A 24,972-nucleotide genomic window follows, 5' to 3' on the forward strand; every position below is an offset into this window, starting at 1 on the left:
TTGTGTCACTGTATGCATTCATGGGAAAGGAGAAGAGAAGGCTCCGGGGAGACTTCATTGCGGCTTTCCAGTTCTTGTGGGGAGCTTACAAGTAGGAGGGGGCCGACTTCATACACAGCCCGGCGGTGATAGGACGAGGGGGGCTGGCTTCAAACCAACAGAGGGGAGGTTGAAGTTAGATGTTAGGGGAAATCCTCCATTCAGAATCAGCCCAGCCGCCGGGTCCGCCTCGCCGGGCACCTTCCGCCTCTCTCGGCCGTCCCCTCGCGTCACGGGAAGCGGGCGGAGCTCTAGCGGCGCTCGTTTCGAAGCGGGGAGGCCGGAATGGATGGCGGGACGGCGGAGGTGGGCGGCGGGCTGGCGGCTGGCAGCTGGCAGGGAGCGGGCCATGGGAGGGAGCGGGCGGGTGTTGTCCGATGCTCGCTCACGGCTGTCTGCGTGCCCGCAGGCGGTGAGCGGCCCGGGTCGGGCCAGCTTCCCGTTCCCCTACACGCCGTACCGCATCCAGGAGCAGTTCATGGCAGCGCTGTACGCTGCGCTGGAGGCCGGGCGGGTCGGAATCTTCGAGAGCCCCACGGGCACGGTGAGCAGCGGGGGTGAGGGGGGGATAGTGACAGTGTGACAGGGCTGCTTGCAGCGTGGTGCTCGGAGTGGTGCTTGTGGAAGGGGAGCAGGGCAGGCCGGGCTCATTCCCTGCACAAGCACAGAATCTGGGGTCCTGGTACAAGGTGTGTTAGCCACGTCTGTGGTGCCAGTTTTGGAACTGTGGGGACAAAACACAGAAAGAGGTGCCGCTTGCAGGGTCATAAAGTGCGACATCGGTATCTCTGTGCGTGGCCTTGGCCTGGTCCCACTCAGCTGGAACCAACTCCAGGTGCCTCTCCTGTGTGGAGGAGCCGGTTACAGCAGTGACACCGTGTGCGGCTTGTGCTCTTTGTTTCCAATACCAGGGAAAGTCACTGAGCCTCATCTGCGGGGCCCTCTCCTGGCTCCGAGACTTTGAGGAGAAGAAGCAGCAGGAGGAGGCACGGCTTCTGGCTCCAGAGGGCAGCGGGCAAGAAGAGAAGCAGCCCCTGGTTTCTGGTGGTCTGGTGTGTCCAAACAGCAGGGATGCATCTGGGGAACCAGATTGGATCACGGCGTTTGTGCAGAAGAAAGAAGAGCAGGATTTGGTGCACAGACTGAAGGTTGAGAAATGCTCACATGTAGAGAAGGGGGGAAGTAGCAAGGCTTGAGGAGCAGGATGGGTGACGTCATGGGTGGTGACTTGGTGGTCTGTGTCACTTAAAAGGGATGAGGCATTCCTGTGTAAGTTGTGTGAAGTATAGGATAGTTGCTGTCAACATAGCAACATTCACAGGCCTGTAAGGACAAAGGGACTGCTGACAGTTTTGTTTCAGAGTTGGATTATTTTTATTTTATTTTCTATTCCTGGGTAAAAAGGAAAGTAATTATGCCTGTTCTATAGGACTAGGCAGACTTCATCCTTCCTTCATTCTCCATTTCAGGAAGAGCAGATCAGGAGGAAAAAGCGAGAAGAACGTCTTGAGAAAATCCGCCATAATGTACAGTTAAAATATGCAGCGAAGAGGAAGGTGAGTTGTCCTGCAGAGGTTAGAATCATGGTATCATAGAATCGTACAATGGCTTGGGTTGCAAGGGATCTCAAAGACCGTTTAGTTCCAACCCCTTGCCATGGGGTTGATTGCCACCCCAGGGCAAGGCACCCATCCACCCTGATCCTGAACACCTTCAGAGATACGGCGCCCACATCTTTGGGCAGCTCATGGCAGTGCCTCACTGCCCTCTCAATGTAGAACTTCCCCCTGATGTCTAATCTAACTCTCCTCTTCTTTAGTTTAAAACCATTTTCCTTTGTCTTAATAATCTGGAGTGTTGATAATACTTGCTTGTACATGTGACTTGTCTCTATATTGTCCAGCCCCTGTATTTAGGGAGCTCTTAGTACTGGATTGCCGAATTGGCTCTGTGAAATTTTTGATTAGGTTATCTTTTCAACATACAGATGTAAAAAGCAACTTGTGCTTAGAGAATTTTCTGTGGCAACATGTGTGTGTGGATTAGAAGAATGTCTGTTCTGATGGCTTATTTGCTTTTAAGTGCTAATATTTGGGGTTTTTGGAAAGCTCTTTCTTACATAAGCATGTGTGGACGTGGTACTTCTGGAATAAAACCTGTAGAACTGGGATTAAATTTAAGACTGCAGGAACTGAAGACCCAAAAAAAAACAAGCGAGGTCAGGCTTTGGTTGTACTCCCCACTGTATGTGATTACCTTCATAGATACTATCTCCCACAGTATTCTCCTGGGGAAGCTGACAGCCTGTGGCTTGGACAGGTACACTGTTTGCTGGGTAAAGAACTGGCTGGAGGGCCAGGCCCAGAGAGTGGTGGTGAATGGAGCTAAATCTAGCTGGAAGCCAGTCGTGAGTGGTGTTCCCCAGGGATCAGTACTGTCTTTATTGATGATCTGAATGATAGGATTGAGTGTGCCCTCAGTAAGTTTGCATATGACCAAGCTGGGAGAGAGTGTTGGATGTGCCTGAGGGTAGGAAGGCTCTACAAAGGAATCTGGACAGGCTGGATCACTGGGCTGTGGCCAATCGCATGACCGTCAATCAGGCCAAGTTGCAGGTCTTGCACTTTAGTCACAACAACTCCATGTAATGCTACAGGCTTGGGGCACAGTGGCTAGAAAGCTGCATGGAGGAAAAGGATCTGGAAGTGTGAGTTGACCCTGAGCTGAGCATAAGCCAGCAGTGTGCCCAGGTGTCCAAGAAGGCCAACAGCATCCTAGCTTGGATGAGAAAATAGTGCAGTCAGCAGGAGCAGGGAGGTGACTGTCCCTCTGCACTCAGCTCTGGTGAGGCAGCACCTTGTGTGCTGTGTTCAGTTTTGGGCCCCTTGCTACAATAAAGGCATTGAAGTGCAGGAGTGTGTCTGAAGAAGGTGAAAGATCTGGAGCAGAGGGAACTGCGATTGTTCAGTCTGGAGAAGAAGAGGCTCAGGGGAGACCTTACCACTCCCTATGACCTGAAAGGAGGCTGTGGTGTGTTGGGGGTTGGCTTCTTCTTCCAGGTAACAGTGATAGGTTGAGAGGGAATGGCCTCAAGTTGCACCAGGAGAGGCTGAAGTTGGGTATTAGGAAACATTTCTTCTCAGAAAGAGTGGTGCTGCACTGGCATAGGCTGCCCAGGCAGGTGGTTGAGTCGCTGTTCCTGGAGGTGTTCAAGAACTGTGTGGATGTGGCACTGGGCATGGTGCTGTTGGGTTGGAGTTGGACTGGACGATCTTAGAAATCTTTTCCAACCTTAATGATTCTGTAATTCTTTGTAAATATAATTGTATTGTTCGGAAGCATCTCTTTTCTACACACAGAGAGTTGACATGTATTTTTCTGCCATTTAATTGAGTGATCTGGCTCCAATAACCTTAACTTGAAGAGCTTTTTGATGGTATGATTTAATCTTAGAAATACCCACTTCAAGTTCCTAAACAGGCACTTATAAGGCAGCCAGGCTGTTTGTGTACTCCATCTCAAGTGCTGTGTCAACTCCTGACAAAAGGATATAGTATAAATATCAAAGGTTCAGAGGTGAATGGTGAATCAAAACCAAGTAGAACAAACAACTTCTTTCTCTTAAAGGAGAATGAAAAGCATGGGAAATGAGATTTGTGATAAAAAGGACAAAGGCAAATTTCAGAAACGCTATATAGATTTGGAAAAGCAGGTATTTCAGCTACCCCTGTAAACTGCCTTTCTTTATCATGCCACGGTGATGGAATGCTCATTGAAGTTAGAACATACCGTCTTCAGACTGAAGAAGGAACTTTGTCAGAACAGAAAATTAATAAAAAACTGTTCTTCAACAATTTAATAGAATTTGTGCAGAGGGATAGACCTGTGTTAGAATAAGGACCACGTAATGGGGGAAAAAACAAGAACAAGAGAAAATTTGTGCTCTAAAACAGGTATTGAGTTTATTGTAGCCTTAGGTTAGCTGTGAATTATTTGATTACATCCTTATGCGTTTGCTTGGTTGTTGGTTTTTTATTTACAGTTTTTTTCTGGGGCAGTCATTTTTATTGGCTAACTTAAGCAACTAATCCTGGATTGTAGGCATAAGGTCACTTCAGGAGTTAGGTGTTTAGAGGGTCCTTTGCACAGAAGGCTTTTATGTGGGCAAGTCTTCGGTTGCTGTCACCTGCACTGTGTGGCACTGAACTGCTTCAAGTAGTTGTGGTGTGTCTGCTTGTCCTGCTGGGGATACACACAGCAATCCCTCCTCTGTGCTATGGGGAAGAGACTGAGCTGTCCTCTGAACTGCAGGTGGCATAAAGTGATGCAAGTGCTGCTTCCCTGGGTGAGAAATAATGAGATGGTGTGCTCCTTTCAGAGATCTGAAGAGGATGAGATGAAGCACCTTCTTCAGCTCAGCAAAGAGATTCTGTCAGAGGGAGCTGGAGCAGCTGTCCCAGAGCAGCTGGATCACAATGAGGAGGAGCTGATCCTTGCTGAATATGAGAGTGACGAAGAAAAGAAAGTGGGATCTGGGTAAGGACGGGGGCTGAGGGGGTTCTAATGTTTCATGATCGTTTTTGGCTTGCCTTAATTGAAGGGATTTCAGCTGTTCAGCAGCGACTGCTTTCTTGAGCATCTTACGCTGTTGGATATAATGGTGGCTCTGTCTTGTGCACATCTGGAGTTTCTTCCCCCATTGAAGCTGTGGTACTGATTGGTTGGTAGGTTGTTTTTTCATTAGGATTCTCTCTTTTTTTTTTTTTTTGGTTGTTGCTTTTTTTCCCGCTCACTGTCATCAGCCTCAAGTGTCTTCTGAGAAAGCAGGTCTTTCTTACAATGCATGAGAACCTCCTGCCTTTTCCCATGCCTGTTTCCCAGAGCGCCTCTGGATGCTGGGTGAATGCCTTGAGATGAACTTTGCATTAGAAAAGCAAAATGCTCCTGGGGGCATCAAAGGAAGCTATCAGTTCTGCAGATTAGCAATGGCATCTTTTGATATTCTGAAGGGAGAGAAGGTCACATTTTGAAGACTGGGCTACAGCACGAAAACCAAGTGCACACTTTAACATATACAACTGTTCTTTTGGCGCTATGCAGAAAGCCAGGAGCCAGAGTTTTCAGCATGAAAAGACAAATACATCTAAAATACAAATTTACTAATTAGTATCTAGACAGATCCTCCTGCCTTAAAATCGCAAAGCAGTTAAGCTACATATAAATGAAGCAGTTACTAAGCATTAAACTGCTGTTGCCTTTGAGGAATTGTATGGCAGCTAAATATCTTCCTGAAACTTTTTCTTCTTCATGCAACAGCTTGAGGGTGGTAAATTGTCTCTAAGGGGAATGCTTTATAAAAATAAATAAATAAGCATACCAAAGGATAGTATAGCTCTGATTAGTTTATGCCTGGGGCTTAGAAAACACCAGATTTTTAATTTTTTTTTTTTTTTTTAAAGATGCTTCTTGAAGTTGCTAAAGACACAACCCTACAGACATTTTTCTTTTAAAGAGCAAAGCTTGGCATGATTGTGCCCACCTATAGTATTCTTGGAAAGTCATTTTTTTTACGTGCTGATGACACAAGCACCTCCCTTGAGGGAGAGCATCCTTTGTTTCTACCTCCCAGTCACTGAAAGCAAACTCTTTGGGCTTTGTCTTTTCTTAGGCTGGAGGAAGATGATGATGATGATTTGGAAGAAGAGCATGTGACGAAGGTGAGATGAGGAGGGTAATTTGTGCCACCTGATAGAATAGTGTGAGAGAATTATGGCTTCGTTGCACCCTTCCCAGAGTAATGCAGTATGGAAGGATTTAGGAAGTGCCATCCATGGACGGCCAAGTTTGTTGATAATAGCAACCGGTTCTGCTGCTCTCATTTCCTTCTGGGTTATACTGGCTGCCTAAGCAGTTTGCTCTGCTAACATGGCTGACGTTTTTCTGTGGCTTGCTGCAAGAAGCACATATTCATCACTCTACAATGAGTCCCGGTTATTGTAAGGCCTTGGAAAATTCAATGGCAACGAAGGACAAATGCACAGCAGAAAGTAAAGAGAAGGCTGTTGGCCTTAGCAGTTACATGGTGACATTCCAGCATATGCCTTCCTTTGTGTTTTGAAGGCTTCAGCAAGATTAACGTTGCTGAGGTGCTTGGCTGCCTCCCTCCAGGACTGGTTGTAGAATAGGAGGTTGGCTTCCATATTCTTCTCATCTTTCTTCGGTCTTCCTCATTGCAGATTTACTACTGCAGCCGCACTCATTCCCAGTTGTCTCAGTTTGTCCATGAAGTGCAGAAAAGTCCTTTTGGCAAAGGCACGCGTCTGGTCTCCTTGGGATCCAGGCAGGTACGTGGTATGGTCACAAAGGACCCAGAGTGTGTGTTCATTCAGTACAAAGGACTTTGCTAGGAGGTGTGTGAATGCGACACCTCAGAAGGCATCTTGGGGACTGAGGTGAGTCTTCCATTGGAAAAGCTATTTATGTGTCGTGATACAGATCCGTGCAATGTACCTTCTTCTGTGAGCTGTTCGGCCATTTGCCCTTTGATGTAAATGCAAAAGTCTGTTTTCCCTCTTCTGATGTGGAAGATTATAGATGCCTGAGTCACTGGGAAGGCACTCTTGTAGATATTAGTTCTGCTAGCGTTTCTTTAGAAGTTGTGTAGCAGTGAGCCATCTGAGGACACCTATCTTCATTTTCTGTCCTTACTGATTTCTTTTGGGGTTTTGAGCATGCTTGGTGCAGCAGCTACACAAGGTGCCTGACTTCTGGTTTGGAATCTGGCCTGGGATTGGTTTAAGTAAGTCTGTTTTACAGCAGAGTGCGCACTGAACACTCTTCGACCTGCTGTCCCCTCTCTTTGCATGTCAAAGAACCTGTGTGTGAATGAGGAGGTGCGCCGCTTGGGGGCTCTGCAGCTCATCAATGACCGCTGCACGGAGATGCAAAAGAACAAACACGGTATGAACACTTCAGCACGGGGAAGCAATGGCTGATAAAGCTGGTGGGGGTGAGAGGCTGCAGGCAGTGCACTCTGCCAGTCAGTTCTAGGAAGAGAGCGGTAGGAGTTTGAAAAGGGCAAGCTGGGCGAGCAGAGCTAGAGATCCTTAGTGCTTCTACCTTTTGTACTTGGTTAGCACACCAAGGTCTGTATGTATTTGCTGAGTGTCTTGCATTGATCAGGACTTGCGCAATGGAAGGATGCTTGTCTTTGTGACTTACTGCTAGAAATGTGGGGAAATGTCATGAGTAAATCTAACCAGCAAGAGCAGTGTCCGCAGCGAGGGTGGAAATGTCACTGCTTTCATACTCCTTCAATAGATGATGGGTCAGATACTCATGACAAAGGCTGCTTTGAAGTTCAGAAGGTACCGCTACCAGGGTACAAAGTAGTGAGTTTAGATTTTTCAGTAATACTCATGGCTTGCTTTTGATTTCTGCTGTCAGAAAAGAAGAGTGATGCAGAAGGGAAGAAGAGACGTGTGAGTCGCACTGTGTGCCCGTTTTATTCCTATGAGCAAATGCAGTTTCTCCGTGATGAAGTTCTAGTGGAAGTGAAGGATATTGAGCAATTGGTGACTTTGGGAAAGGAGACCAAAGCCTGCCCCTATTATGGGAGTCGATATGCTATTCCTGCTGCTCAGGTAAGGTGTGGACACTGCTTAGGGAATCAGTGCCAGGATCTCTAAGAATAAACCAATTACTAAAGCAAAGCAGCACTTTGTTGCATAGTGTTTTTGGAGTCTGTAAAGAGGTTGTGTTTCTGTCAGGTTTAGCTTTGCTGAAAAAGGAAAGAGTATCTCTTTCAAGCTAGTAGGGAGGCTGTAAGTGTGCCAGTTTTGGATCAAGCATTTTGCAATACTTGAAATGTTCAGTAACTGAGGTGATACAGGCACATGTCTATAGTCTTAGGATTTGCCAGTGCTCTTCTTTGCTTGGTTCTCTGTTAACAGACACGCTTTCAGTCCTTAGAAGGAGATTAGGAAGGTAACTTGCTGTTGCGCTTCTAGGCTGCTCTTACAATAATTTGGGAGTCAAACTAGTTCAGGAATCAGTAGGCACAATCATTTTCCCTCAGCTTACCTCTCAAGCACATTCTTCTGTCTCTTCTGCTACTTCTCCCATAATAAGAGTAAGTAACTTGATGGAATGCTGCAAGGCCATCTGATGTAGGCCTATTGTGAGCTGGTGAGAGCTCTAAGTCCATCCGGGTGAGAGCTGGAATGAGAGCAGCGTGTGCTTCCCCTGTAGCTGGTGGTGCTGCCCTACCAGATGCTCTTGCATGAGGCCACCAGGAACGCTGCAGGGATCATCCTGAAGGACCAGGTTGTAATCATCGATGAGGCCCACAACCTCATAGACACCATCACCTGTATCCATAGTGCGGAGGTCAGTGGCTCTCAGGTGAGTCGTGGCCTGGCCTGTTAACCGTGGGTGAGCACCCTTTCTCAACTCCTCTATAATACCAGCTCTGCTTTTTGTCCTTGTAGCTGTGCTGTGCCCACTCCCAGCTGCTGCAGTACATGGAGCGATACAGGTGAGGATCTCAGAGAAGACTGTAACAGCAGCAGGCAGCATGGATGCTGTGGCTTGTCTCACGTCTGCAAGGCCTTTCTTGCTTTTTCCCAGAGGAAGGTTATTTGCATTAATACTTCTGCAGATGAAAAGCCACTTGCATCATTATCTCTGTCTAGAACCCATCTAAGTCAGACTCCTGGGGCTGGTATTAAGCAGTGAGAAAGGGGATACCCTGAGGATTCTGCCTTTTCCTTACACTCTGTTTTTTTCCCAATCTCTCTCTAATCATTCCTGCTTTGTGATGCAGAGTTATGAAAGCTCCAGTCTTTCATCTCCTGGATCTTAACCTTTTGTGGGCTGACTGGCATTATAGAAGAGGCAGGAAGCTCTGAGGAGGAGGAAGCTCTGTGATTTTTGACTGTGACCAAATCTCACATCTTGTCATACCTGCAGTGGCTGATTGTTGTGCTCAGTGCTAATCACTGAATTTGCACAATGTCATCACGGCAGAGACGTGGGGGTCACTGCCATTGTAATTTGTGTGTGAGGACAAAGGCGTCTGTAGGAACAGCCAAGTGCTTGGGCTACATGGGTGAGTGCATGGGGGTGGCTGTCAGTAGGGTGTTCAGAGCCCAGTCACAAACAGGGAGTATGAGCAAATGTCTTATGTAGGGCACAGCCGATGGCTTGTTTAAGGTTATCAGGAAGCCTGTGTGAAGCCTGGAAGTAGGAGCAAGCACCACGTAGCAGAATCTGCTTCCTAACTGCTTCTTCCCAGTTCCCCAGCATATAGATCTTCTCTACTGCTGTCTGGTTCTTTTCAGCCCCAAATTAAGGGGAGTTCAGTTACCTGTCTCTGCAGCTTAGGAAGCTGTGTGTTAGTCCTTGAAGATGTCTTGGAGCCTAATACCTTCTTTTTTTTTCTTTCCACAGTAAACGTTTGAAGGCAAAGAACTTGATGTACATTAAGCAGATCCTGTATTTGCTGGAGCGGTTTGTAGTCATGCTGGGAGGTAAGCAAGCCATTTCTCTCTCTGTGGATGCTTAGAAACTCAGAGGCATCTGGTCTTCCTTCGGAGCATTGTCCCTGCTCCTGCACAGGCTGTGAGGAGTTGCTGCTCATGTTTGATGCCAGTATTATCATTTCTCAGCCTGTTTTATAACATGAGGATACGGTGTCTGTCTGAACCCCTCTCTTTTTTCGTTAGCTGAGGAGCAGAGCGTGATGCTGTAAGTTGATAGGAGCAGTTCCCCCCTTCCTGTGTGATTTTTCAGATCTGATTTGAATGGGGAGGTGGTGTGGTCTAAAGTGAGGAATACAACAAGTGTGACAGTAATCAGCACTACACAAAAGCTGCACAGAATAATCTTCCTGTGTCATCTGGTGGCAAGACCTCTGCCTGTGGCAAGACCTCTGCCTGTGGCAGGCATGCCTCTGTGGAGTGATTTTATTTTTTTTCTTCTTTTCTTGAAAGGTGCCTTTCCTTTCTGTGATTTTTAAATTTACTGGCATTCGTGTGGCTCCTCTCCTGTAACACACTGTCCTCTATACATCAGTGTGCCTTAAGGAGAGCCCACCATAACCTCTTACACAGGGAAAAAGCAGCTCTTTGGTGCAGGAGTGTGTTGGTGCCCTGTGCCCTTCTCTTAGATGAGAACTTCTGTCCCTGCTGGTCTTCCTTTCCTGACACTGGGCTCAATGCTTTCATTAGTCTGCAGCCCGAGTACAGCCTCATGATCAAGGCTGCAAAGTGAATTGTGAGGTGGGTGTTAAACACTGGCACATAAAGCACAGTGAATGGCAGCAATTAATACTGTTCCGTCTGTCAGGGTCTGAGCGTGGAACTGTCCTCAGGTTTTCCCCTTATCCCAATCACCTGTCAGCCTGTACGCATCCCAGTGCTGCACTGAAGAGGGGTGAGGGATGCACTGCAGTCCCTGTCCCTTCATCTTTGCAGCTTGATGACTGTGTGAGCATTTGTATGCACCCGCCCTACCTGCTGCCTCCTGCTACAGAAGGAATGTTGGTGGCATTTCTTAAGATGCAGCAGCACACTTGTCCTACAGTGTGGGGCTATCCTGCAAGGGAAAGAAAAGCTGAGTGGGAGCTGTCATTTTCTCTGCATAGCTACTTCTTCCAGATGTGAAATTGATTCTTGGTTCTTTGGAGGTTTTGATTGTTGTTTTTTTTTGTACTTATGCTGTGCTTTCGGCTCAGTTGTTTGCTTAAGTTCCTTGTTTAACATTAAGACAGACTCACAGTAAGCCTTCCTTTAATTGTTTTCATATTTTGCAGGAAATGTGAACCAAAATCCTAGCTGCCAGGCAGTTTCCCAAACAGGTAAAACTGTAGCAAACATCACTGGGCAGGAACATGGATGTGGGCAGTAAGGGGCTGCAGTTAATAAGGCCCAGCAGCTGATAAGTTGTTTGTTTGTTTGTTTGTTTGTTTCCTTTTGTCTTTTTCTTTTAGGGACAGAGCTGAAATCCATCAATGACTTCCTATTTCAGAGCCAGATTGATAATATCAACCTCTTCAAGGTAAGTGCAAGTGTCTTCTGTAGGGTGCAGCTCATGGCTTATTCAAGATTATCAGGAAGCCATTGTGAGAGCTGGAAGTAGGGTCAAGTGCCACATGGCAGTATCTACTTTCTAGCAGCTTGCCCATGCTTCCCTGTTATTACAGAACTCTTCTGCTACTATCTGGTCAGCAGTGCACTGAAGCTGGATGGGTGATCTTGGGGCAGAGGAAAACAAGCAATTAAATGTAGATGCAGATGCAGATGAGTGCAGATGCTGTCTGTAGGCAAAGCCAAACTGTAAAGGTTAAGGGTAAAGAAATGCTAGTGCTCTAGTAAGCTAACCCATCCCTCATATCTCCAGACACTGTGCTTTAACCAAAGAGATTCCCACTCTAGAAGCAGTGTCTTAGTAATAAATTGTCTCACAAAGAACTGTCCATTGCTCCCCAAGAGAACAGCAAGCACAGCAAGTGATATCCCTGCTGGGTACAGACTGAGGGCAACAGGATAGGAGGCAGGATGCTGAGCACCAGTTATTTTTGCTGTCTTTTTCCAACAGGTGCAGCGTTACTGTGAGAAGAGCCTCATCAGTAGGAAGGTAATGCTTCTGCAGCTTTATGGTCAACAGCATTCAATGACTTGTTTGGTTTTGATTTGATGGTGGGAAAAATAATGGGATTTTGCTGATAGATTCTTATTGGGCTGGTTTGTGAATGCCTGCCAAGGAACCTTATCTCTAACAGGCCAGAAAACCTGTTTCTGTCTTATCTGTTTCGTGCTGCTGGTTGTCTTAGTCTTTCTGGCTTTTGTTTGGCAGCTTTTTGGATTTGTGGAGCGATACGGCAATCCTGCCCCAGCTGTGAAGACCAACAAGGAGAACCAGAAGCTGGCTGGTTTGCAGAACTTTCTTATGACTCTCCAGCAGGGATCTCATAAGGAAGGTGAGTTCAGACATCCTCCACTTGTGCATTTATGAACAAAGTGAGGACATGGGACGTGCATCTGCATGGGGGAAGAGGAGGGCAGAATCAAAGAGAGCGAGTCTACTGGAGGTGTTCTGCAGAGGTGTTTTTAATATATCTGACTAGATGACTTTGGCAATTATACATTTGATTAGATCTCCTGAGGTCCCTACCAAGTGGAGTGATGTGATTGTCTTTATGCTGAATGCACTTAAGCTTTGCACTTCTGTGACCTGCTGGCTCTGCAACCTGAGCTATCATGGGTAACTGTTTGGTGGTGTCAGCTACAAAACTATATTGCTTTTTTTGTTGTTGTTGTTAGCAATGACATGGAACTTGGATATCGTGTTCCATCTGTATTTAACGCTCAGAACTGTTTTTAGAAGTGCAGCCTGCACTGCCTGCCTCTCTCTTTCTCTTCTGGCCATTAGGCCCTCTCCAGAGCCCTCCTGTGGAGGCTGACAATGACCAGCTCCGAGCTGCCTCTCCTCTGATGCACATCGAGGGATTTCTCTCAGCCCTCACGAACGCAAATGAAGATGGTCGAGTCATTCTCAATAGGCAAGGTACTGGAATAGGAGAGCTGGTGAGAGGAGATGTGACTTACAAACAGGCCATTTCATTGGCAGGAGGGAGGCAACTGTGAGTCTGCAGTCCTACCAGAACGTACCTGTGCAGCCTTGATTGAGGCTGGCAGGCTCAGGCTGTGCGAGGACTCTCATGATTCCAAAGGAATTCTTAACAAGGGCACTGCGGCTAGGGCTTGCTCTGAAGCAAGCTCCCACTTTGGATGTTAGTTTTTATCTTGGCTTTTATCTAGTGTTCTTCTTTGCCATTCCGGGAAGACTAGGAAATGAAAAGTAACTTCGAGGTTGTCATTACCCATTGCTGCCATGGCAGCATTGAATAGCAGGACCTTGTTTTGAGAGGTGGGGATCTGCCAGATTGTGCAGGGCAAGAGGGAGTATCTCTCGTATCCCTGTTTGTAACGGATAGTTCACAGTGCTGCCTCTCTTTTTTTTCCAGGCACTATTGGTCAGAGCAGCCTCAAATTCCTCTTGCTGAATCCAGCTGTCCACTTTGCCAAGGTGGTGAAAGAATGTCGTGCTGTAATCATTGCTGGGGGCACCATGCAGCCGGTGAGGGAACAAGGACATCTCTGGTGCTATCAACAAGGAGGCAGGGAAAGAGCTTAGTGCCACTGGGACATGCTCTTCTCACTGCCTGGGTTGTGTGTGGGAAAAGACTTCTCCTGTGCCTCCTCCATTCCTGTTTCTGGGTAGGAATGTCCTGAAATCTTCTCTTTGCTCTTGTGAAGACAAGGGATGGAAGAAAGCTGTGAAGTGCAGGACCTTGGAGAAGTGGCCTTCTTTTGGAAGGCCTTCACTCCAACTTTGAACCCTTCTGTCTGCAACTCGGAGAGATGATATAGCTGTAGTCCACAGTGTGGACTGTACAGTGCTTGGGAGTCCTGGTAGTGGACTTCTGGGCCTGGGGAGGTCTGAAACTGGAGCATGATGGGTTAAGAGAGAAGGGGTTCTACACAGGAACCTTGACCCACACAGGAGGGCCAGAGCAAGACTCAGGAGCATGGGCACTAAAAGGCACTTTGCCTGCATTTCATGCTGCCTGTTCTGCTTGGGCCAGCTTGAGGTTCTGCTCCTGAGCACTTGGCTTAGCCTGAGCAGAAGACAGCAAGGCAGGGGCACAGAAGGTCCCACAAGCCTGGGAGCAGAGTATGGCTGGTGGCTGAGCATTCTCATGCCCTCGGTTTTCACATCATGGAGAAAGCTCATCTCCTTTCCTTGCTGGCAGCCCCCCTTGCTGAGCTCATCAGCTCTCTGAACGCTGATGCTCAAGGAGCAACACCAGGGCTGTTGCTGCAGCGTCCCTTGGGACTTCACCTCTGTCTGGCTTGTGGTCCGCAGGTGGCTGATTTCCGGGAGCAGCTGCTGTCCTGTGCTGGTGTGGATCCTGCACGTATCATGGAGTTCTCCTGCGGTAAGTGTGCTGGGGGAAAAGGGAGGGGTCATAATCTGTGTTGGACTATCTGCCATAGGTGCTGTTTTGTCAGCACTGTAAGCAACGTGGTATCTATTCTAGAAATTATGGCAACAGACCCTAGGGGTGCTTGTTTCTCCCACTGAACTCCTCAGTGCTCTTGGCTGGCAGCAGTAGGTAGCACCTCACCTTCCCAGGGGCTTGAGGAGCAGAGGCCAGAGTAGCTGAGTACCTCGTCAGACAAACACATGCCTGTGTCACTGCACGCAGATGATGCTGTTCAGCTAGCAGTGTTGATGCACAGGGCAGCCATGTTGACTCTCACTACTTTTTTTTGTCTCCAGGACACGTGATCCCTCCAGAAAATATTTTACCCATAGTCCTCTGCAGTGGTCCTTCCAACCAGCAGCTGGAGTTCACCTACCAGACAAGAGACCTGCCCCAGATGGTCAGTCTTCCTTTGTTCCCTTCTGAAGTGTCTTTTTTTTTTTTTTGGTTCACTTGCCTATGTTTCATAGTACTTTCCAAAAAGTGTGATGATAAAGGCCATGGGAGGGACAATACATGGGATTTGGGGCTGGTGTGTTGCCAGGTAATTGGGAAAGAGGAGCGTGGTGTTGAGCTGCCTGCTCAGAAGAACCTCTTGGAGGGCGAGGAAGACTAGCAGTTGTTTGACTGTACTGAGATCCTGCATTTGTGTGCTGGACACCAGAAAGAGATCTGACTACTTCCCAGACTGGAAGACTCTGTCAGTGGAGCAGGGCAGCCCTGCAGAGTGCAGCCCTAACCACAGGGATGGTATCAGATATTTCTGCACTTCTCCCTTCCTTTGCTCAGTCAGCAGCCAGCACAAGGTGCTGGGTCTGCTCTGAATCCCACCAGATGTGCTAGCTAGCTCTCCACACCTCTTCTAGTATGAGATGTTTCCATCCACTGGGACAACAGACAGACCCTCTTGAGTGACCACTGCTCCACACTGGCAATGGAAACTGAATTAGGAGGAGAAGCCAAGCAGTGAACAGCTTTTTGGCAATTCCCAGCTCCCTTAGCAGCACTCAGGCTGCTTGTATTGTATTTCCCACGTCTTTCCTCCACCGATGCATGTCATAGGGGAGGTGTGATCCTGGGATCGTGTGCAAAATTGGAGCAGCATTAGCTGGAGCTCCTGTCAGCTGCAATATGCTCTTGTCTCTCTCTTGCAGATGGATGAGACAGGCCGAATCCTCTGCAACCTGTGCAACGTGGTCCCAGGGGGTGTGGTGTGCTTCTTCCCCTCCTATGACTATGAGAAGCAGGTGTATGCGCACTGGGAGAAAACAGGGCTGCTCACCCGCCTGGCAACTAAGAAGAAGGTAATTGTGCAGCCAGGGGCAGTTGGTACTGCAAATAGGAGCTTCAAAAGTCAAACAATTATCTATGCATTACAGGCCTCTCCCTGAGTTGTTCTCATACTCTGCACAGCAGAGCAGAACGGATGTTTATCTAGCCAATCCCTCCAGTAATGAATAAATGATACTTCCCGGGCGGCTGATCACAGAGCTGGGATCTAAATTAGATTAAATGCAGCTATAGATTCTTTAAGCACGCAGTCTGTAGTGGCCATGGGGGGAGACAGTCTTCACTTTCTGTAGTCATTGAGCTTGTTCCCTTGCAGCTGGGGAGCTGTTTGAGTTGAGCTGCTACGGGGAATTGGTTTTTCCCAGGCTCAGCTGTTTGTCCCTTGACCACAGACCAGCATGGCCAAGGGGCAGACAGAACTGTACTAGCCCGCAATTCATAGGATAAATGCTGTTAGTATTTTTCTGGTAGAAGTGTAGAGCTGAGAACTGAAAGACAAGCATTTGGAAGAGCAATGAGAAACACTAAATAGGGAGATCACTGCAGATATGAGATCTGTACAAGTACTGTTCCAGTTACTTGAAGGTTGGGTACTGCTGAAGCTCAGGCAGCCTGACTGTCCTAGGGGGGAGAGCAGGGACTTCGGTGATGTGCCAGGAAAAAAGAAAAGAGAAAATGACAGATACCTTGTGATGTGATTTCTCTTTCATCAAAAGCTAATAACGTGCTAGCAGAGCACAGTATTTCACAGCCTTGGTGCAGGAATTCTGGCGCGTGGATCTGCTCGTAGGTTTTTGTGGTGGAAACACCACGCTTCATCTTCTCCACGTGTTTGCACAGCTGTTATTCAAAATGTTTTTCAGGTGTGTTCTGTGGGAGTCCTTATGGTTTGCCTGGCATCTCCAAGGGCTCACACTGCAGTCGTGCCGCTTGCTCTGCCTTTCAGCTGATCTGTTCTTGTTTGGCCTTTGCAGTCTCCAGCAAATTGGATATGCGTTAGCAAAGCAATTTGGTAGCAGTGCAGAGAGTGTGACTTTCAGCTGCCTACACACAAGATCATATCATAGAAGAGGAAGGTTAAAGTCTTTCCTGAGGTGGCTGTGGTGAGATCACACTGAGATTCTATTTAAATTACAGAGGAAAAATTAATTTAAGTCAGAGGATTAAATAGCTACTGTTTAATGAATTAAATAGATTTAGCTTACATTTGTAATTGCCAGTTACTTTTCTACTGAAAGACTGCCTCTGGCTGGTAAAATGCTCACAGCACTCCTTGCTAACCAAAAGAAAATGCATCCTGCAGGTTCTTTACTGTTGCAGAAAAGATAGATGTTGCATTTCTTGTTTATCAGAACAATAAGTTGTGATTTAAGCCAAGGTGCAGCACCGATTGAGATCCAGGCTCGATTAATTGCAAGGGCTTTCAGTAACTTGTTAGTTTATAATTCCATTAGGGATGCTGGGGTAACACAAAAAAAATATTACTCTGTGCGTAGAAAACTAATATATTTCCTGGGCAAAGGAACCATTACATGGAATTAACTTGCGATTCAAATTAATTGGCCCAATCACTGTCCTCCAAGACCTTGCAGCTGAGGATCTCTCCAGCCTGCTGCACCTCTATCTGGAAGAAGGGCATGTGCTTTCCAGCCTTTCATCTCTTGGATGACTTCTGACTTCTTGCACCATTAGACTAAGCTTCCTAAGCTGGAAGGGAATGTTGGAGGGCAGGGGAAGCTGCTGCTCCCTTCAGAGCCCAGCTGAGAAGTGCTGCAGCGAACATGCCCTGCTTTTCCAGGGGTAGAAGGAAAAGGTGCTGGTTAAGTGGTTTTCTTACAGTTAACTTAGCCTTTCCTGGTCTTAGTTCCATGTGCTATTTAATGGCATGTGAATAAAATAATCTGTTTTGTCGTTGCTTCCTGATGCTGCAACTGATGCACTGTGTGACAGATCTTTCAGGAGCCTAAGAAAGCCAACCAGGTGGAGCAGGTGCTGGTGGAGTATGCCAAGTGCATAAAGGTGAGTGGAGCTGGCAGGGTGGTGGGAGTGAGTCATCTTGTCTGCAGATGGGAGTGCTGGTAAAGAGAGCATTGCAGCTGTTAGCTGGGAAAGAGGGCTCTAATCCAGGCGTGCGTTTCTGAAGCACAGAAATCTTCCCTGCTCTGGTTTAAGTTGTTGGTCCCTCTCTCACAGCGGTGCAGCCAGGCTGGAGGCCAGATGACGGGGGCCCTGCTGCTTTCTGTAGTTGGAGGCAAAATGAGTGAAGGAATCAATTTCTCGGATGACCTGGGAAGGTAAGGTGGCTGCTCCTTTTGAGGTGAGCACTGGGCTTGGAGTGCAGTGACTCCGAGCAGGATGGACACATTGGTACTTGCATAGATAGAAAGTCTGGGGATCAGGTGGCTTGGGCTGATGCTCGAGCCGAGTCTGCAGGTAATGTAAAACTCACTTGTCCAGTGTACTTTTCATGTGAGTAATGCAGTTAGGCTTGCTGTGCTAGATAATTCCTTGTTCTGGCACCCTGAATCCCTCTGCAGCTTCCAGTTCAGAGTGTGCTTGTCAGACTAGTGTGTTTTACTGCCGCCTTTGGTCTTCAAGGCTGGCTGTCTTTCAGGGGTACAGTGACCTCTAATTTATCAGTCTGTTGGCAAAGTGCTTTAGGATGAGACATAAAGAATAATGCGGTCCTCCCTCACCCCTTGCAGGTGTGTGATTATGGTGGGAATGCCTTACCCCAACATTAAATCTCCAGAGCTTCAAGAGAAAATGACTTGGCTCGATAAAACAATGGTAACAGACACACCTCTGCTTTTTTTACCTCTGATTTTTACTACTAACTTCCCTCCAGGCACCCGAGTTCCACTGTTGCCTTCAAAGACTCCTTTTTCCTTTGAGCTTTTCCATGTTTCTCAGACTGTGGTAATGGGAGCACCTCCATACTGCATTTGTACAGTAAGACCTATGCACAGGGGTCAGTGGAGAGAAGCAACACCAGGGCTCCCTGGGAAGTGAGTTCCAAGGGGAACCAAGTCCCTTCACAGCAGAGGAGGTGTCAAGGTGGTAGAAGGTGTATGCCAGGCTCACTTCTCTTGGTGTACTTGTTCTTACTGCCCACTGGAGACGCTGTTCCTGAGCAGCAAGGGACAAGTGCTCTGCTTTCAAAGGGGCCTTAGGCTGGCTCTCTGTGACTGTTCCAAATAATTTTCTAAAACTGCAGCTTTTCTTCTGTCTGTCCTTGCACTCAGCTTGGGATCTGTGTGGATACCCACTCATTCTGCCAGGATAAAAGTAGTTGTTTACCTCACTTCTTCATTAAGACTCTCCCTAATTTGATTAACAGCAGCCTCGTGTTCACTCTGACCTATTTCTCCTTTCTAGCCAAGAGCTGCTAGCCAGGCACCTAGCAGAGTGCTGATTGAAAACCTGTGCATGAAGGCAGTAAACCAGTCAATAGGTAATTCATCCTTCCTTGAGCAGGCGGGGGGGATACAAAATGCGACTGCATCAAAGCAGGGTGGGAAAAAGAAAGCAGAACCAATCATTCTGACTACAGATGATGCATATGAGCTTACTTGCCTGGGAACAAACAACTCAGTAATGCAGTTTAACACAGCTGCACACTCTGTACAGGAAGAGCCATTCGCCACCAGAAGGACTTTGCAAGCATCCTGCTCCTGGACCACAGGTACTCACGCCCTGCTATCCTTAACAAGCTGCCACAGTGGATCAGGGAGAGAACCCAGGTCAAGCCTGCCTTTGGATCAGCTTTTGCAGAATTAAGAAAGGTCAGAACTTTTTTCTCACGTACTGCTGCAGAAATTGTTTCCCACTGTATTCACTTGTACTTTCTTCAAACCTTCAGTTTGGTGCTTTAGTGTTAGTTATCTGGTTTCATGTGTTCCTAGTTTCACCGAGGGAAATCAGACTGATGCAGACCAGAGAAGCGGGCTGTAGATCAACTCTGTGATCCACACCTTTTGAAGAACACCCAAAGCAATGCAGGTTCCTGTTTTTCTGTTCCAAGTGGTTTGCTAATCTCCTCTCTGCCCCCATTGTTTGTTGTTCAGTATGAGCACTTGGCCTTCACCACCACAGCCAGGAGGGAAACCAGTTGAAGGACCGACACTAATGAAAGTAGCAGAAGGCTTCTCTTTGTTTACAGCTGTTAAGGTTTTATTTAAGTCTATTAAATATTTTCAACCCAGACACTTAAGTGTGGGGATCATTATTATTTTGTTTGAACACACTGGCTTTGCCACATCAATGGCTGACTTTAGGGGGTCTGACGACCAAAGTTTACAATTCTTGTGGAATTTTTAGCTGTTACCTTTAAGGTAACAGGCCATTAGTTTGTACTGTGTTGGAATTACACAGTGAGGCAGGTAAGATGTGGGTTAGTTTTTTAATCTCCTTTCTACCTTGCTTCAAGCTGGTACCAGATTGAAGGACTGAGTCATTCTTTCAAGGGGAATAATGATACAGCCATAACACAGCACACCATTTCTCCTTTGAACACATTTAATCATAGGATCACTCTGTGCTTTTAACTGCATACAGTCTTTTTTTGAACTCACAGTAACTTTCTGTGGAAAACGGTCAAACTTTTTTGGTGCAGTTTCCTAGAGGTTCTTTCCTGTGTTCTGGGCTGGAGGGTAATTGACAGCAGCAATGGCTGTATAATCCTAAGGCTGTGTAATCCCACAGCCATTCTCAGCTCTTTCTGTCATCACAAACGAGGCTGGTCAAAGAGGTTGTTTTGCCTCCTTGCTGGTTTCAGCTGGTAGCTGGATGCTACCTCTTAAGGCTCTTCTCGGTGAAGAAAGCATTTAAATTTAGACATGGAGCTGGTACCTGCTCCCCTCTGTGTTAATTGGCCAAAGAACAAAAGGGAAAACACAGCTGCTTCTGACAAACTTCTGCTCTGAGTCCCCTGCCCCTTCTGTGAGCACAGAACTCCCACTCTGGCTAAGCTCTGCCTGGAACTCACTGAAATCATCAGCTGGAGTAGGGGGCTTGTAGACAGCTGGTGCCCTCCTGCCCTGGGGTTGTTGGTGGTGGTGTAAGGTTAGACCCAGCCTGAGCTGAGAGTAGACAGATGGGCTTTTCCCTTAAGCTACCCTTTATTGAGCACGTTTCCCTCCTTTACCAGAGTGAAGGCTTACAAGGACCTCCTTCCTTGAGCTTTATTGCAATTTTTCAGAAAGCAACAGCCAAAGAATTGCCATAAGGCAGGGACAGAAAGAAACCATCAAGTACAGAGGCACCAGTAATTAGACTTTTCCGTGAAGGGTCAGACAGACTCTCCCTTCCACTTTCATTCACTCACCACTATCCAGCCTCATCTTCAAGGACTCAGAACTTGCAACATCTAAACAAACATGAGCTTCAGCAAGCACACAGCAGAGACAAATGAGGCAAGGACTGTTTGCCTGCCAGAAATGCTCCTGCAGTCATCACCAGTCACATTAGGCAAGACTAAGGGCCCTTTAAATCAGGAACAATACTTGTTCTGATCCTCTGAGTGCAAGCTGCCCTCCTGCCCTCCAGCTAAGGCAGGATTTATTGATTCATTGTGAGCTGCAGCAGGATTTGAGCTGGATTGTAGTATTTGGGGTGGAGACCAGCAGACAGCAGAAGAAAATCCCTCATTGGTAACAATTTGGTTGTGGTTAGTTCCTGCTGCTCCTCTTCCAGAAGAAATGACAGGGTGCCCTCCCATGCCAGAGCCCACCTTCTGTAGATCCTTCCAGACTGGTGACTCAAAGGTGCGTAGTTCGAGTCCTGGGATTCATGCTGATGCACAACTGCTACCATCTATGACTCCCAGTCATCCTCATCCTCTTCACCCGGGGGCTGCTGTGGGGGTGGGAGGGGTGGTATCGAGTCTGATATACGAGCAAAGGCACCAGCAGGACTGCCAGGAGCATCGGGGTTTCCTGAGGCTCCCGGCCCTTTCCCTGAAATACCTGGTAGGGAAGGAAAAGCTCCAGTGAGTGGCACCTGGGGCCTAGAGAACACACAAGCTTAGTGAAGGTGAGGTGAAACACATGGCTTTGGCACTGTGCCTTAAGCAGCCAGCTGACCCAAATCAAGTAGAACCTGCAGGTGTGCTGAAACGGCACCACAGCTCTCTGAAAGGGCTTGTTTCAGCAAAGCTCCGCCTGAGCAGGTCCATGCCCTCCCCTGCCCTGTGTGGGCAACACAGATGCTCTGAGAGGGAGCAAGGGGACCAGCTCCCCTGGCACTGATGAAATTCTAATGAATACTGCTGTCTCACCCTCACCCTGCAGAGCCCCTCACTGGCAGTTTTCAGAGCCCATTATCTGCTTTGGGCACACAATCTCCCTCTGGTGTCTCCAGCTGATCATTAAATGGGAGATTCCCCAGATATCCCCCTTTAAATGCACTCCCAGCCATGCTGTGGCACACAGACCTAGGAAGGAGTCTGCCCCTGGTTCTAGGGCTGTGGCTGATAACTGAGGTGCCTGCAAAAGCTCTACCTCCTTCCTAGAGGGACGGAGCAGCCCACCCTGTGTGACAGTACCTTTGCGCCTCAGCACCAGCTTGTTGAAGAGGTCTGACATCAGATCTCCACCTTGTCCTGTAGCTCTCACTGAAACAGAGCAAAACCCCAAGTGTCACATGAGAAGGAAGAGTCAGTCTGAGCCTAGCAGTAAGGTAAACACATTTTCTTGGAATAGTCTTCTCAGAGTAAGGAAAAATAATATAGTCTTCAGCCTCATATCACATCCATATTCTCCCCTCCCAATACAGCCCAGTTTCACATCAGGAAGCCAGGCACTGTGGGGTAACAACATTCTCTGGGGCAATTTAAGCGTGGAATTGCTCCAGAAACAAGAGGGCTTGGGCATCTGCAGTCCCATTCTGCCAAATCAACTGTTTCAATACCCTCAGCAGCCACCCAAACCAACATGCTCAAACCAGCTCAACTCTGTTCCTCTCTTGGCTCCAGGGATTCCTTTGACTGTCCCTCACCTGTGAACTTCTAAGCATGTCCTGAGAAAGAGTGGGTGTCCACCAAGAACATTCGTGCTTGCCTGGCAGATGTAGTGTACTGAGTCCACAGAGGACTGTCTAAATGGAAATACTGAGACCTTGTGCCAACCTGTAAGGAGAGAACATCCCTCTGCTCTGTATAGTCCTCGTGCTCCTGGATGCCAGTCTGCCTCCTGACCTACATCTCAGCCTGGGGCAGAGAGAAAGGAAGACCAGATTTGTATAAGAGCCTCAGCACCTTGTTCTTGTTCCTTTTGCTTCTTCTTCTCCAGCTTCCTCTCTTTGACGCTGCGGAGGTTGGCCTTCCCAATGCCCCCAGCCTGGCGAATGGATTCCAGGAGACTGGCACGCCCAGTTGAGGGGTTCACCACCTCCTTTGGGGCTCCCTGGACTGAAGCTGCAGGGAAAGGAAGAACATGCGTCAGCCCCAAGCCCACCTGAATCCCCACAGAAAGTGCTGCTAATGTCCTGCCATCTTCTTTTTGGGACTGACACAGACACTTTCAATCACAGGCTCACACTGAGCTCAGCCAGCAAGAGGCCTGCCAAGATGAAACTGAAGGCCTGCAGCCCCACAGGCAGGCAGGAGCAGCTTCCCTCTTCTGCCAAGAGGCCGTTCTAGAAGGGCACTGAGGGCATGAGCTGAAGCTAGGGAGTTGAATTAGATTCTGCTGGTGAAGCAGGTGGAGGTGTACAGCTCTTACCTGCAGGCTTGCTGCTGTCCTCACTTGCTGTCCGGGCTGGTTCAGAGGGGGCTGTAGGTTGTGGCAGGGGTGGTGGGGGAGGCACAATAGTTGGTGTAACAGGAGGAGGTGGGGGAGGAGGTGGTGGGGGAGGTGGCAAGAGCCCAGGATCCTGAAGGTCTGAAAGATGAAAGAAGTTGCATCTGAACAGTCTCAGAAGACATCAGTCACAGAGCTTCAGCTGAGAGCGTTCCATGCCTCAGCAGCAACTGATAGAAGACCCTCAGCATGCACCATGCATCACAGCGCTTTCACCCTGTGCATCACCCCTTACAGCATATACAACCAAGGCAAGGGTTGAGATTCACTATGTTCCCCAGCTCCATTCCACTGGGCCTGTCCAGCTCACCCAAGAGACTCCTTGCTGACCTGAGGCCAGTCCTTCACTGCACACTGCTCTTTTGCCCCTGCAGTCACCTGTGGTGAGTCTGCTCAGAGTCTGGCCAGCACTTGAGCAGGCTGCAGCTTTGACTCAGATCCAAATGCACCCTTCTGACCTCTCCACTAAGGGAGTTACCACCTTCTCTCCACTTTCTTTCAGTGAACCCCTCCCCACTTCATCCTTCACAGGGTCCTGGTAATGGTGATTGGAAATACCTGCTTGTGAAGGCTCCACTGACTCAGTGCTGAAAGTGGGTAGCTCTGGAATAGCACTGCTTGGAGCGGATGGTGCGATGCCAGGGCCCAGGTCAGCGCTGTACATGAGATCTGCAGCAATACCAGGCAGGTCTGGCAGGTAGGATGGCACATCAATCTCAGGGACCTGGCCCAGATCTGGCACGTAGAAGTAATTTTCAGCTACCTAAAAGAAACACAAAATAAAAAGAAGTGCAGTGAAGGCACTCCTTTTCCTTGCAGCAAGCAGGGGCACTGCAGAGAACAGCCTGGGAGGCAGTCAAGGCTGGGCCTTGCTACAGTGGCTGGCCCTCAGCTGTCCATACAAGTCTGTGCTCTTGTTTGCTAAACACAATGCTTTCTCCTCCAGTCTGACCTGACAAGCTCCTAGCCTCCTTTCTTCAGCCTCAAACCGCACATTCAACCATACACCTATAAAGCTCTAGGTACAGCTTTACAGGGTGTTTGTTACAAGGTCGGTCATGCAGAGGCAGCATAGACTGGTGCCCTGCCTGCCTCACATCCACACCAAGCACCACACCCCTTTGTTCAGGCTGGTTGGCCTTTCCATTTTCATTAGCAAGTGGCCCTGTCCAGCAGGAACAATGGGGCACAAGCCTTCCCCCAGGCACCTTCCAGCCATGGCACCTCACACCTACTCCTCTACAGAAGTTAGCACAAGGGAGATAGATGATCAAGTGATGGAGTCTCCAAACTCCTCTATAACTTTGAGGTCTAGCAGCAAGGTGAATCATGTTACATGACACTTCTCACACCATCCAGCAAATGACTGAGAAGAGAGACACCTGCCAAGTTTGAGGGCTTCACCTCATCCATTAAGCCCAAATCAGGACTGCAGGCACAAAAATAGGCAAGGTCTTTCTGATAAGCAGGTTACCCTGCAGCTATGTGGGGGCATTCCTCTACTGTTCTCCACCCTATAAAAGCTTTCTCCTCCTCTCAGAAAGCTAGGTCCATACTCTTGACTGGGAAGCAACTGCATCCCCTCAGCTACATCTCACCTGCCGGTCCAGCTGTCCCCTTTCAGTGATGGAGAGAGGAGCATCAAAGAGCTTCTCTTCTGTCTCTGTTTCCAGAGCCACATGGGTCTTGGTCACTGCTCCAGCTAATGGATCCAGGAAAACATACTTCTTGTATCTAGGGCAGAAGGCAAGCACTTCAGCGAGGCCACCTCAACAGTGTTAGTCAAGAAGGACT

General features: G+C 48.1%; 2 protein-coding genes across 3 annotated transcripts in view; one reads left to right on the forward strand and one right to left on the reverse strand.

Annotated features, from left to right (window-relative positions):
* Window positions 1-192: 192 nt before the first annotated feature.
* DDX11 (DEAD/H-box helicase 11) lies at window positions 193-19,587 on the forward strand. Its single transcript, XM_048934327.1, has 27 exons — window positions 193-345; window positions 449-583; window positions 951-1,187; window positions 1,509-1,595; window positions 4,418-4,575; window positions 5,708-5,756; window positions 6,276-6,383; window positions 6,912-6,999; window positions 7,486-7,682; window positions 8,290-8,442; window positions 8,529-8,575; window positions 9,490-9,569; window positions 10,853-10,897; window positions 11,030-11,097; window positions 11,638-11,676; window positions 11,896-12,019; window positions 12,472-12,606; window positions 13,067-13,179; window positions 13,969-14,041; window positions 14,386-14,489; window positions 15,244-15,393; window positions 17,330-17,398; window positions 17,573-17,673; window positions 18,085-18,169; window positions 18,758-18,833; window positions 19,010-19,164; window positions 19,285-19,587. The coding sequence occupies exons 1-27, from the start codon at window positions 325-327 to the stop codon at window positions 19,306-19,308; spliced, it is 2,721 nt and encodes a 906-aa protein (XP_048790284.1). The 5' UTR covers window positions 193-324; the 3' UTR covers window positions 19,309-19,587.
* Window positions 19,588-20,548: 961 nt separating this feature from the next.
* WASHC1 (WASH complex subunit 1) overlaps window positions 20,549-24,972 on the reverse strand; it is a 39,672-nt gene continuing 35,248 nt past the window's right edge. For both annotated transcript variants that reach the window (XM_048934336.1, XM_048934335.1), the window contains exons 6-11: window positions 24,777-24,912; window positions 23,737-23,941; window positions 23,101-23,259; window positions 22,635-22,793; window positions 21,924-21,992; window positions 20,549-21,345 (exon numbers count right to left, since the gene is read on the reverse strand). In XM_048934336.1, the coding sequence (XP_048790293.1) occupies window positions 21,194-21,345; window positions 21,924-21,992; window positions 22,635-22,793; window positions 23,101-23,259; window positions 23,737-23,941; window positions 24,777-24,912 (880 nt within the window). In that variant the 3' untranslated portion in view covers window positions 20,549-21,193. The remainder of the gene's footprint in view (window positions 21,346-21,923; window positions 21,993-22,634; window positions 22,794-23,100; window positions 23,260-23,736; window positions 23,942-24,776; window positions 24,913-24,972) is intronic.

Source organism: Lagopus muta, chromosome 1 (genome assembly GCF_023343835.1).
Source record: "Lagopus muta isolate bLagMut1 chromosome 1, bLagMut1 primary, whole genome shotgun sequence".
NCBI lineage: Eukaryota > Metazoa > Chordata > Aves > Galliformes > Phasianidae > Lagopus > Lagopus muta.

Coding starts and splice junctions, on each gene's coding strand:
- DDX11 (XM_048934327.1), top strand. CDS start 325: ATGGATGGCGGGACGGCGGAG. Junction 8,576..9,489: donor CAGTACATGGAGCGATACAG/GTGAGGATCTCA, acceptor TTCTTTCCACAG/TAAACGTTTGAAGGCAAAGA. Junction 14,042..14,385: donor TATCATGGAGTTCTCCTGCG/GTAAGTGTGCTG, acceptor TTTTGTCTCCAG/GACACGTGATCCCTCCAGAA.